This window comes from Bos indicus, chromosome 27 (genome assembly GCF_029378745.1).
Source record: "Bos indicus isolate NIAB-ARS_2022 breed Sahiwal x Tharparkar chromosome 27, NIAB-ARS_B.indTharparkar_mat_pri_1.0, whole genome shotgun sequence".
NCBI classification, from domain to species: Eukaryota; Metazoa; Chordata; class Mammalia; order Artiodactyla; family Bovidae; genus Bos; species Bos indicus.
In genome coordinates this window covers 25,704,967-25,718,799 of record NC_091786.1, presented here as the reverse complement: position 1 = coordinate 25,718,799, position 13,833 = coordinate 25,704,967, and the positions used below count along the sequence as shown (strand labels likewise).

Here is a 13,833-nt window from a genome sequence, read left to right as displayed (position 1 = left end):
CACTCTCTCTAGCCTGAGTCACAGCCACCAAAGCAGTGCCATCACAAGAGGCAGGTAGTCCACTGGCTCCTGTGCCCCACACTCCCACGATACAAGGAGGGAGTGAGGTCCGGAGCCATACCACTTTGCCGGCCTCCCAGCTGCCTTGGGAGCCAGAGTGAAGTCTGTCTCCAAAGCGCGTGCCCCGTTGTTGTGAAGATATTTCTAAAAGGCAGCTGTGCTTCTGCTATTGCTGTACCTACCTCAGTGACTCCCATGTGGGCTGCGAGGTGAGGGTAAGGCCCTTCGTGCGGGTCTCATAGAGACTTGTCCGAAGATGAGAGGGAGCTGTTGTTTGTCTTTTCCGGCAGTTTTAGGGCAGTCACATTAAGGTTGGTCAGGTTGAATGGAACAAACAGGGAAATGAAAACACTTCAGAGCTAACTGCTACCCACATACCGTATACTTTAAAAATGTTTTTATTGAATATTAAACAATTACAAGTACTGTAAGTTAGACATTTAGCCAAAGCACAATTACAGGTTAAATATAATCATAAAGATGTCTTAAATAGAAACCCACCATGCAGGCAGGTTGAGTTCCTTGACGCTCTCTTTTGGAAAGAAGAGGGTGAGGGGGAAGAAAAGGTCCTCCAATCCATGTGAGAGTGAAGTCTAGAAGAATTTACATGCTGTAAGCAATTTCCTACGACCAAATCAACAGGGTTGCCAGATTTAGTAAAACGAAACAAAACAAAGCCAAAAAGCCCAGGATGTTAAGTTTGAATTTCAGATAAATAATAATTTTTTACAGTAAATACATGCCAAATAATGCAAACCATACTTAAGCAAAACAATTATTTATCTGAAATTCAAATTTAACTGGGTGTCTTTTATCTGGCAATTCTACAAATAGACAAACGTAAAACAGGACAGGAGAGTGAATTGAACTCCCTGCCATTGGTGGGTCACAGAGACTACAAATAAAAACATTACCAATAATGATAACCGAAGAGTCACTACGTTGGTTATGTACACAGACCAACATCACAATGAGAAGATACACTTACTACTTCAAATGCTGTTGCCAGGAAACACTCTTGATTTCCTCAAAGCTGGTTTTGTAAATGTTTTTGAGAAACCTTGATATAAGTACCTTTTAGTCTGTAGGTATCAAAGACAATAGACAGGGTGAGCTTGAAACAATGGAAGCAGAAGCAGGTATTCTATGCACATGAAGAGTTTAAATATTCTGTGTCATGAATAGAATGGTTATATAGTCAAGGTCAGCTTCTAGGTCTAGGCTATTAGCCTCAAAGATTTTGGTTCCTTTCCAATTTTTATTGTGTTTTCTAGCTTTTCCTCCTGAGCCTTGGGAGGGGCTGGAGGCATGTAAGGGACCTCCCCCCGCTCCACCAGGGTTTAACTGTACTTCTCTGCAAACACAAAGAGACATCAAGGGGCTTCAAGAGCTGCCTGCGGAAAAGGGCAGGCTTATGAAGAATAACCAAACACTCTAGATCCTAGAGCATGAGAAATCTGTTTGAAAAAGATGGGTGGTGGGGTGTGTATGGAGATGTGAAAGTGTAAAGCATAAAAGAAAATGTGAAAAAATGAAGAGTCAGAATGCAGTCACCTCTACCGTGTGAATATTCTCTCAAAGGAGTTAACAACCTCTGCAGATGTTTAAAACTGGTCACTTTGTGAGCATATTTGGTCTTGGGGAGTATGTAAAATCTTAGCTTCCTACTGCTTGTCACTTATCACTGTGGTTTATATTTTTAAATGATTCAAAATTAGCTTGTGCAACACTCAAATTCTACACGGTATCTATCACTTCATGAGTTGCTGGTAATCCCTACATGCACAAAACTTCATGGGTTTTGAAATCATTTCCCTCAACCAGAATGTTTGATAGCTGAGGAAGTTCAGCTGCAGAGGAATGGGGGATGGTTTGATTCTCTCAGCTCCTCTGCAGATAAAGGAGGATTCCTTAGAAAATAGATTCTTGTCAACTAAGTTTACCAGGTGTGAGATACATGGAGATACACCCAACATGCTGACATCTTTCACATGCTGAGAAATGGAATTACAACTCTGTGTTTATTAGGATATAAAAGATGAAAAGTTCTCTGCCATAGCTAAGGCTTTCTTAAGAAATTTTAATTGTCTATTAATTTCAAAATGCACAAGGTATCTGAAGTAGTCTTACTTTTTAAGTTTTTTTTAAATGCATTTCCTTTTCATATGCTAGACGTATCCAGCCAAAGCACAAATATCATCTTCACAATTACTTTCTTTTAATTTCTGTCACTGATTTGACATCAAAGTTTAGTCTTTAAATTTCTGACACATGAAACCCTATCTTAATGTTAGTTTTGGGCGCTGCCTGAATGATTAAAATCTATAGCTCTATGTCAGATAACTGCCCAAAAGAAAAATACAGAAAAAAGGCTGTTTATCATAGATTATCATACAAATGGGATCTGGATATCCTAGGGGAAAGGTGCTTAAAAATACACACCATTTCTGTTTGCAAGTGTTGACGGAAATCCAGAAGGTACAGGTGTTTAAGAACGAGGGTGAGCAGTGGCCAAGTGCAGCTGTGAGATAAACATAGACAACTTACTGCATTCTAATGCTGTTTTCTAGCGTACACCAAAATTTTATTTCTTGAATAGAGGCTATATTACTCTATATTACTTTATTTGCCACATTTAGGCATTTCTCTGCACGTATCAACGCACTTCGCTATTTGGAGAGCAAAGAGAAATTAGTGTAGCCACTAATATCAAGCTCAAAGGAGCACAAGGATGTCATCTCACACAAACGTCCTAGTGTTGTTTACTTATGTTACTGAAAAGCCAGGAATTCCAAATTCCAAGAAGAAAAAGATGAAGGAAGGATTCTGGTTGTACTGCTATTATTCTGCACAGAATCAGAACTCTGGGTTCCACGCTGTCATCTGTCAACAAAGTGGCCGAATCTTCTAGGTAGAGAACTTGAGGCCTACTACCTGACTCTGGTTGTGAACTGGAAACTGAGGTACAGTCGCTGAATGTATGCAAGACTCAAGACAGAGAAAGGAGGCAAATGAGTGGGGTCAAAGGTAACTGCTGGAGCTAATCCTAAATCCGGATTAGCAATCTGCGGAAAAGGGAAGGAGGCCAAGAACAAGGAGAAAAGTGCCCAGTCCAGACCACTTAACTGATGCCAACAGCTAGCAAACCGGGCCATCAGGGCTAGAAGCCCTTTGATGTCAGACGTGCAGTGGGCTGGAGGGTCTGGATTCTCTCTTCTCTGTGGTTTGGGAAACAGAGGGGCCACTCAGGGGCGGGCGTACTGGAAGCCCTCACTTGCTAGTGTTTCTGTAGAGCGTGTACAAGAAATTAACTGCATCTCAGCCTAGCCGAATGCCATGCTTTTAAGACCCACTACTATGGGTGGAAACTCCAAATGCAATCAATGTCTGCTAACTTGAAACGCGCTCAGGGTAACCTTTGGTTTTCAAGTTTTGAAAAAATGTATTTGGCTCCTATGAGATACTGATTACCTCATTCTCTTCAGCAGATGAGTAGTATGTACACATTCCTTCAAGAACTACTACATACTCAAATCATTACAAGACAAGAAGCACAGCAAATGTCTTCCTTACACAGTACCTTTACTCGGCACACAGAATGTCAGATATAACATTGGCAGTTTAAATACCGAACCACGGCTTAGCTTCTCAAATATAAGGCTGAAGTTTCAAACTGGCACATCCGTTAACCTAGTTAGTGTGACGGAAACGACATATAACCACAGTTGAGTGGGTAGTGGCTTCTGTTTTTAATGAAGCTATAAAGCTTTTGAGATCCATACCATATTCATCCTTTTTACTTAACTAAAAATCACAGCTGTGTTTACCATTTTAAACTATATCTAATTGGAGGCAAGTAGTATACACTTTCACAGCTACTGAAAACGACACAAATGCCAATTCCTTCAACCCACTGTTACAAACACAGCAAAAAAGAAGGAAGGGAGGAAAACAGCCCTCTTCATGAATATCAAACTTGGGAGCTCTGTGTGGAATTCTAGTGCTATTAAACAAGTAGCCAAGACACAAACACCCAGCTTGGGTCACTAAAACTTCAATAGAAGCAACAACTGAGGCTAATTCTTGATTTAATTTTGAGGACCCATGCAAGATTCAGCTATAAAACTCAAAACTAGTTCCTGATGCCTAGTTCTAGCACTGGACTCAAGCCAAAAAGAAAGCAAAATGTGTGTTTTTAAGACCCTATTCTAGAATCTTTGCATGTAACCATTTTATTTTTCTTTAGGAGATTAAATGAAGTCACAGCTTAATCAACCTGCATTAAAAAAAACAAACAAGCAAATTAGTTTTCAGGACTGTAAATTGAAATGGCAAGTTTGCATCACACTGTTTTTCCTTTTTTTCTGCCACATTTATATTACTTTGCTTCGAAGCTGAGTAGACACACAGCATGTCCATGTAAATATGTTAATGCACTCAATTCAATATTCAGTTAAGATGAAAAGGACCAGTGTGAGAACTGTCACGGATAATTTTTTTTTTTTACAAGTGTCAACGTGCACTTGACAAATGTTGAGGGAAAAAAACAAAGCAGTGATTTCAAGAAGAAACAGTACGACTATTTCTCTCATTTAAAAAACAACCGAAAGAGCTTTGGTTTCCATTTTTGTTCTCATCTATTAAGCAGTTTGAGACAATGGTTCAAAAATTTAGTGCAGGGACCTATGTAAACTATCTGAAGCACCTCACTCAAAATAAACCCCAAATCTGGAGCAAACAAAAGAGTTCTCCCATTTGTGCCTACCCAGTGACTAAACAGGATTTGAACCCCAGCTTTCTAAACTAGAGGAACAATCAAGTAGTATTTTTGTGTTTCTACTGGAGTATGGTAATTCCACCGAATTGGGAAGTAAGGCAGCTGCTTCTGGGGCGACAGTTCTGGTGGTGCGGGTTAAGTGAAGGGAAGTAGTGTTATCTTGGAGAAGTCCTCGTGGTCCTCTTCTGCTGCCGTATTTTCGCACCTCAGGCCCCTCACGCGTCTTAACAATGCTTCTGGATTCACAGGCCTCCCCGGCGGTCTCCCCTCTGAACGTCACCACAGCCTCTCACCGGCTGGGCTCTTCCTGGCCCTCCAGCACCGTCCTGAACGCCTTGGAGGCAGGCCTGCATTGGGAAGTGCGAGCGGCTCTCATGGGCTTCGACTTGCTCTGAACCTGGGAGTTCCTAAATCAGGTGGATGCTGGGTGCTTTTCCCTTGTAAGACTGGCCAATCATAAAAGGAAACTGAAATGTGGCGTTTTTCCTTTCCATCTCCGTTTATGCTGATAAGAGGTACAGATAAAAAATAAATCAGTGGGGGAAAAAAAGTGGACACTAAAAGCCTTGCTCAGCCGGAAGCTCGGGTTATGTCACTAGTGATTTTAGTCAGTGTGACTGTGCAAAATATCCTCAGGAAGGCTCGGGCTCATTTTCAAAGTAAGCAACAACAATGACAGCAACAAAAAGTGGATGATAATGCTCAGAAAAAACTAAAAAATGAGCCTGTCATATGTGTATATTTATTATATACACGGGCCATATGTAGAAAAGCAAATGTAGTGTGTGAATTGTGAACATTTGGGAAAAGTATTGGTTATGTTGTCTTTTTTCCCATTAAGTCTAGATCGAAGTAGTCCTGTCTTAGCGATGGATAACTGCAATGAAAATGAGCCTGAGATATATTAAAAGGCCGCCCCTGTAAACATTTCCTCAAAGGGAACAGTAGCAGTTGAGTATGTATCAGTTACTCATACTATATTCATCACTATCGCAATGCTTTATAAAAGACAAACAGCTTATTTCTAGGCTGTCAGGGATTTACAGAATATTGATTTTGTTGAAAACAATCCACTGTCATCCAGGCCCGGGCTGAAATCCGATCCGGCCTTTACCAATGGGCGTTCACTAGGTCTTCTGTTCTGCGGCTGTCGCGGTCTGTGAAGGAGCTTCCGGCTTCATGATCTGGTATGTGATCAGATACTCTGGGTATGCCTGGAAAGGACAGGAAGAAAGCATTATCATCCTTTGGGCAGGTAAGATACTGAAGCCCAGCTTCACGTGGATGCTTCAGAGGCTGCTGGTCATAACCCATACTCTACATACACCTTGAGAGCCTGCAAAGGCCAGCTAATTCATAGGTGCCTGGACAGTGAGGAGGTCCACTTTCATCTCTGTACGTAAACCTGTGTAAACCCTGTAATCCTAGAATTGCTATCATGTTATTTTACCTCTGAATACTGTAAATTCGTCACACCACATTTACGCCTCCCTAGAGTCACATGCCATGGGAGAAGGCAATGGCACCCCACTCCAGTACTGTTGCCCAGAAAATCCCATGGATGGAGGAGCCTGGGAGGGTGCAGTCCATGGGGTTGCTAAGAGTCAGACACGACCGAGCGACTTCACTTTCACTTTCCACTTTCATGCACTGGAGAAGGAAATGGCATCCCACTCCAGTGTCCTGGCCTGGAGAATCCCATGGACGGAGCAGCCTGGTAGGCTGCAGTCCATGGAGTTGCACAGAGTCGGACACAACTGAAGTGACTTAGCAGCAGCAGCAGCAGAGTCACATGCCAAAAACCAGAAAACTAAGGCAAAGAAAAATCTTTCTCATGTCACCTCATCGATTGCTGTCACACAGCATTTTCAAGAAAAGTCAATGACAGAATAATTCACTGAACTGATTTCAAGTTAATCATAGATGATGAGGTAACCCACTGAGTGAGGTGTGGGGGGAGGCGAGGTGTGCGGGGTCACCAGTAACCTAGAGGCAAGAGTTTGGAGGTCATTTTGACAAGTTGACTAGTGAAAGGCAACTTTGACAGGAAAGAGAATGGCTCTGAAGATGAGCCTCTACCCCTGTCTTCTATGATCCTTTGTGTGATACATCCTTTTGCTTGTAGAAAAGTTGCTTAAGCAAAGGAATCGGTAACGCAAGTGTTTGAATTTGGTAGTATGGTATTTTAGATTCCCAACACATGTAAAATTTAGGCAGATTCTAATGGTATGAATGACTTAAAGATCATTTTCTGAGTGCTTCTGGTTCTTACTCACTAGGCTACTGAATTGCTTCTGTGTATAATGGCAACCCACTCCAGTGTTCTTTCTGGGAAAATCCCATGGACAGAGGGGCCTGGAGGGCTATAGTTCATGGGGTCGAAAAGAATTGGACACAACTGAGTGACTGAGCATATAGTTTGAGATAGGAATTAATCATATCAAAGTCCAGAAGTAGGCTTTAAGGCAAAGGAATTAATAAACTTCAGGACCAGAAGGGCCCAGGATAGACCAACAAACATTATTTCCTGTCAAGTCTTACTCTAAACTCAAGCTGGTTCTAAGAGCATACAGCATATTTTTTTAAGTACTTAGAAGAAAAGATTCAACAATCACTTTTAGAAGCCAAATTCCCTGATAGCTCAGTTGGTAAAGAATCTTCCTAGAATGCAGGAGACCCCAGTTCGAATCTTGCATCCAGAAGATCTGCTGGAGAAGGGGTAGGCTACCCACTCCAGTATTCTTGGGCTTCCCATGTGGCTCAGCTGGTAAAGAATCCACCTGCAATGTGGGAGACACTGGGTTCAATCCCTGGGTTGGGAAGGTCCCCTGGAGAAGGGAAAGGCTACCCACTCCAGTATTCTGGCCTGGAGAATTCCATGGACTTTTTTGGTGTCGCAAAGAGCTGGACATGACTGAGTGACTTTCACTTTCAGGAAATTCTTCTTAACTCAAATCCTCAATGCTATAATTTAAACTCAAGTGTTTATAGTTTATTCTCCACTGAGATGAGGAGGCATCATGCTCCCTTGAATGATTTTGTATGTTTGAAAATCATTCTACAAATCGTTCTGTTCCGTTCTCCAGGTTAAGTTGCTCTGCATTGTTCATATCACTTCAGTAAAACAGGCCACATCCCTGTAACTGCCAATGACCAGAGAATACTTCCTCTATGTCTAATTAATGTGAGGCTTAAAGTACAACATACAAAAACGTTCCTGATATTTTAAGTCTAGTCATATACTAAAATTGGAACTATTTTTCTTTCAAGTACAGTGCAGTTAATTTTCAATATATCTTTTCAATTCTAAAGAAAGAAACAATCCCACCAATAATATATAATGCTCCTCAGATCAACCCTCTGAATAAAACATTTACATGTTCTTAGAAATGTTGATACTAAAGGTGAAATATGATATAAGGTATAACTAAGGGGAATGAAAGAAAAGTTGGCAAAGGAAAACTACCATAAGTCAGGAGAAATTGCTCATGGGCAACGACCCAATTAGTAGACATTATAATTAACACTGTCCATGTGTTTACCTGCATAGGGAAGCACAGGTGTGCTCCCCTGAAACAACAGAGTTTATCCATTTTTAAGGTACTTTTTTTTCCTTTCAAATATGATGTGGACCACATCATTCTTTAAATGTTTCTAGCAAGAGAATTTCAACAAGTTATCAAGTCAAAGTACTTGGGAAATGGTTAAAAGATCAGCAAATACTAGACATGTTATTTCTTCCCACCCAAATGTGAATGAAATTCTATTTCCCATAGCTAACTTACAAGATCTGGAAAAGTGTTTGGTAGAGAAAACTGTAATCATCTATAATCTTAATACCCAGAGATAATTGCTCTTATGTTTTGGTTGATTCTGTTTAGCAAATACCATGTAGACATATTTTTAAATCACAGGCACACAAATATACTAACATTCATTTAATCGTTCCCTTTTTGCTAAATATTTAGTTTGTTTAAAATTTTCATTATGATAATCGAGACAGCAATGAACATCCTTCTAGGCGCTTTTTGGGGGATGTGACTGTCACTGATTTTATCTGAAACAGATTTCTGAAGGTAGAATTACTGAGTCAAAGTGAAAATATTTTTTCTAGAAGCTGGGCATTTCTGATTTAAAAAGAAAAATCTGATAAAAGTATTCTGTGGTACTTCAAAAACTCTTTATTTGTAAACAACTGCAAACTGGCACATTAAGTTCAAAAGTCTCTCAGTCGTGTCCGACCTTTTTCAGTTCAGTTCAGTTCAATAGCTTAGTAGTGTCCGACTCTTTGCAACCCCATGAATTGCAGCACGCCAGGCCTCCCTGTCCAGCACCAACTCCCAGAGTTCACTCAAACTCAGGTCCATCAAGTCGGTGATGCCATCCAGCCATCTCATGCTCTGTCGTCCCCTTCTCCTCCTGCCCCCAATCCCTCCCAGCATCAGAATCTTTTCCAATGAGTCAACTCTTTGCATGAGGTGGCCAAAGTACTGGAGTTTCAGCTTTAGCATCATTCCGTTCAGTTCAGTTCAGTCACTCAGTCGTGTCCGACTCTTTGCGACCCCATGAATCGCAGCACGCCAGGCCTCCCTGTCTATCAGCAACTCCCAGAGTTCACTCAGACTCACATCCATCAAGTCAGTGATGCCATCCAGCCATCTCATTCTCTGTAGTCCCCTTCTCTTCCTGCCCCTGTACAGGAGACAGGGATCAAGACCATCCCCATGGAAAAGAAATACAAAAAAGCAAAATGGCTGTCTGAGGAGGCCTTACAAATAGCTGTGAAAAGAAGAGAAGCGAAAAGCAAAGGAGAAAAGGAAAGATATAAGCATCTGAATGCAGAATTCCAAAGAATAGCAAGGAGAGATAAGAAAGCCTTCCTCAGTGATCAATGCAAAAAAATAGAGGAAAACAACAGAATGGGAAACACTAGAGATCTCTTCAAGAAAATTAGAGATACCAAGGAAACATTTCATGCAAAGATGGGCTTGATAAAGGACAGAAATGGTATGGACCTAACAGAAGCAGAAGATATTAAGAAGAGGTAGTGAGAATACACAGAACTGTACAAAAAAGATCTTCACGACCCAGATAATCACGATGGTGTGATCACTGACCTAGAGCCAGACATCCTGGAATGTGAAGTCAAGTGGGCCTTAGAAAGCATCACTACGAACAAAGCTAGTGGAGGTGATGGCATTCTGGTCGAGCTATTTCAAATCCTGAAAGATGATGCTGTGAAAGTGCTGCACTCAATATGCCAGCAAATTTGGAAAACTCAGCAGTGGCCACAGGACTGGAAAAGGTCAGTTTTCATTCCAATCCCAAAGAAAGGCAATGCCAAAGAATGCTCAAACTACCGCACAATTGCACTCATCTCACACGCTAGTAAAGTAATGCTCAAAATTCTCCAAGCCAGACTTCAGCAATACGTGAGCCATGAACTTCCAGACGTTCAAGCTGGTTTTAGAAAAGGCAGAGGAACCAGAGATCAAAGTGCCAACATTCACTGGATCATGGAAAAAGCAAGAGAGTTCCAGAAAACATCTATTTCTGCTTTATTGACTATGCCAAAGCCTTTGACTGTGTGGATCACAATAAACTGTGGAAAATTCTGAAAGAGATGGGAATACCAAACCACCTGACCTGCTTCTTTAGAAACCTATATGCAGGTCAAGAAGCAACAGTTAGAACTGGACATGGAACAACAGACTGGTTCCAAATAGGAAAAGGAGTACATCAAGGCTGTATATTGTCACCCTGCTTATTTAACTTATATGCAGAGTACATCATGAGAAATGCTGGGCTGGAAGAAGCACAAGCTGGAATCAAGACTGCCGGGAGAAATATCAGTAACCTCAGATATGCAGATGACACCACCCTTATGGCAGAAAATGAAGAGGAACTAAAAAGCCTCTTGATGAAAGTGAAAGTGGAGAGTGAAAAAGTTGGCTTAAAGCTCAACATTCAGAAAACGAAGATCATGGCATCTGGTCCCATCCCTTCGTGGGAAATAGATGGGGAAACAGTGGAAACAGTGTCAGACTTTATTTTTGGGGGCTCTGAAATCACTGCAGATGGTGATTGCAGCCATGAAATTAAAAGACACTTACTCCTTGGAAGCCAAGTTATGACCAACCTAGATAGCATATTGAAAAGCAGAGACATTACTTTGCCAACAAAGGTCCATCTAGTCAAGGCTATGGTTTTTCCAGTGGTCATGTATGGACGTGAGAGTTGGACTGTTAAGAAAGCTGAGCACCAAAGAATTGATGCTTTTGAGCATCAAAAGTGGTGGAGAAGACCACTTCTCCAAGGTGGTGTTGGAGAAGACTCTTGAGAATCCCTTGGACTGCAAGGAGATCCAACCAGTCCATTCTGAAGGAGATCAGTCCTGGGATTTCTTTGGAAGGATTGATGCTAAGGCCGAAACTCCAGTGCTTTGGTCACCTCATGTGAAGAGTCCGACCCTTTACCTACACCCAAATATTGTTAAGGTTTTATTTATCCTATTTGCTTTATCATGTGGACTTTCTCCCTACTTCTCTATATACTAGACAGACACACAGAGAGATTCAGATATGTTTCTCCCTGAGTCATTTCAGAGTAAGTAGTATACCTCGTCATGGTTTTTTAATTCCTAAATATGCCAGTATTTATTTCCTAAGAATAGGGATATTCTCATATATAAATTTTATACGGACATATTACGTTTTTTAACCTACCATTTATATTTCAATTTTATTTGTAGATCTAATAATGTCCTTTCTCTTCTAGTACCAGATCTACTTTGGGGGGAGAATCTGCAGTTAGCTATCCTGTCTCTGGGGTTTCATTTAACCTGAAAGCTTCCTTCCTCCCTTTCTCCCTTCCTTTCCTGGTTATCCATATGGAATCATAAATTCCTATTCTTTCCAATGGTGTAAAATTTATTACTATACTTATTCTGATGTTCAAATTATCTCAGATTTGGCCACTGGGAGCCACTCTGAGCTGACTCTGTGTCCCTGTGACATGCTCCCATCATTGTTTTTGAGGACTTCATTCCTTTCTGGTGTAACAAGTTCCTAATCTGCTCCAGCCCTGGAATTAGCTGTTTCTTCAAAGATCCTTCTATGGGGCATGGTATTACAGGCCAAGATCTGGGCTTGAGGAGTCCTCATTGCTACTGGGTTTTGTTTTTTTTTTTGCTTTCAGCAGACAGTGCTAAGAAATACATGCACATATGTACTCATATATATCTATGTGCCTAGCATATCTCTTGTTCATAAACCCATACATGCATATACTTAAATGTGTACAAACATATACACATTTACTAGAAACCATTCGTTCCTATCAATACCTCCGATCTCTGTCTGTCCCTAGAGTCATTCTCACCTTCCCTCATTCCATATTTACATCTCTTCTTCCACAGTGAGAACCCAGTTCCCCAAATCAACACATCACATATTTACTCATTTGCTTAATCCCAGAATACACCCTGAAAGAGTTTCAAATCTTTGCCCACAATCAACAGATCTAAATGAAATCCAGAATTTGTTTGCAATTCTTTGCCCTACTCCACACCTCACCTGGCCCAAGACTGTTGGCATATAATAAAACATTGTTTTCGTGTATATAGTTAATCTATTTTTTCTCCTTTTCAATCCACTTGAAAATTCAACTAAATTCATATTTACATTATTACAGTAAATGGTTTTCTTTAATTCTTATGTGGTCTTCGCATTTTGAATCCACTGTTTACAGCAGCCTGGGCTGGCTTATCTCACGAGCACCATACCTGCTCTCCTCTGTAGATGACGTATTCGGCGTAGGCCAGCCCATTCACACTTGGCCTCCCAATGACAGAGTGATGGCCTGGCGGGGCGTGGGCCATTTTCATGGTGCTGAACTGCAGAAAGGACTTGCCAAGGGTCACTCTACAGAAAAGCATTTGCCTGAAGAAAAAAGCAAAGCAATACTATGAAGGAAGCTTTAAATCTTAGAATGGTATAACTGGTAGGTTTATTGATTTTTTTAAAAAGATAGTTAACGTAAGGCAAGCTAATTTAAATGTCATTTTTAATTTTATGAGTAGGAATAGGATGAGATTTGAAATACTGATTTACTATAAGCAGTTAGCAGGTTCAACAGTTCCACTTAAAGTTTAAAGTGGTTTTGGTATGGTTTAGAAATCAATCACAGATTAACACCTGGCAAGTTCTGACTAGTGGAAAAAGACAAATACTGGTGAAACTGCATTCTGGAAGAATGAGTATGGACAGATAGGAGGAAAGTGAAGAAAATAAGCAGATGGCAACAGCGTCTGAAGTTAAAATTAGGTTTACTCATCATGAAGACGTAAAGTCTGAGAGGAGATAAAGAATAATAATAAAAGTGGATTATATATAAAAATATTTAGCTTCAATATATGGCCAGAAAGTTCACTACCTGAGTGAAACATGAATTGAGGCAGTTGTTAAATATTATGGAGGAAAAGAAAGATTGATTGGGAAGAGAGTGTATTAAATAAACTAGGTGTTGGCAAACTATGGGCCAAATCTAGGCTGCCACCTGTTTTTGTAAATAAAACTTTATTGGAACACAGACACATTCATTACAGGCTGGCAGTAGCTGCTTTTGTACAAGCACAGAGCTGAGTCACTGTGACAGGGATCCTACAGCCTGCAAAGCCTAAAATATTTACCACTGTGGCCCTTTGAAATAAAAGTCTGCAAACCCTTAATAAATACTTGAACATATTAATAGACATCTTAACTAAGCTATAAGATTTGGTCCTACTGTTAACTGTAAATAGTTATTATTCAGTCAAATAGTTTTTAAGTAATGAAGTATGATCTGTGCATTATGACTAAACAAACATTACTGTTAATCAAAACTGTGCTAGACCCAGTTTAATTGAAACCTGCCTGGGCTGGCTTTTTTAGTGTGATGCTACTGGTAATGTTGGCTTGGCATCAACTGTATCCTCTTGTAGGTCCCAGAGGAAAAGG

The 13,833-nt window shown here is 40.6% G+C and overlaps 1 protein-coding gene across 2 annotated transcripts in view; it reads right to left on the bottom strand.

The window, feature by feature from the left end:
• Positions 1-442: 442 nt before the first annotated feature.
• Positions 443-13,833, bottom strand: part of TNKS (tankyrase) — a 161,570-nt gene continuing 148,179 nt past the window's right edge. Inside the window, exons 26-28 of one of the 2 annotated variants that reach the window (XM_070781326.1) lie at positions 12,621-12,777; positions 5,952-6,051; positions 443-5,342 (exon numbers count right to left, since the gene is read on the bottom strand). In XM_070781326.1, coding sequence (XP_070637427.1) covers positions 5,965-6,051; positions 12,621-12,777 — 244 coding nt within the window. In that variant the 3' untranslated portion in view covers positions 443-5,342; positions 5,952-5,964. Of the gene's footprint in view, positions 6,052-12,620; positions 12,778-13,833 lie in introns of both variants that reach the window. The other variant, XM_019953442.2, reaches the window with a different exon arrangement.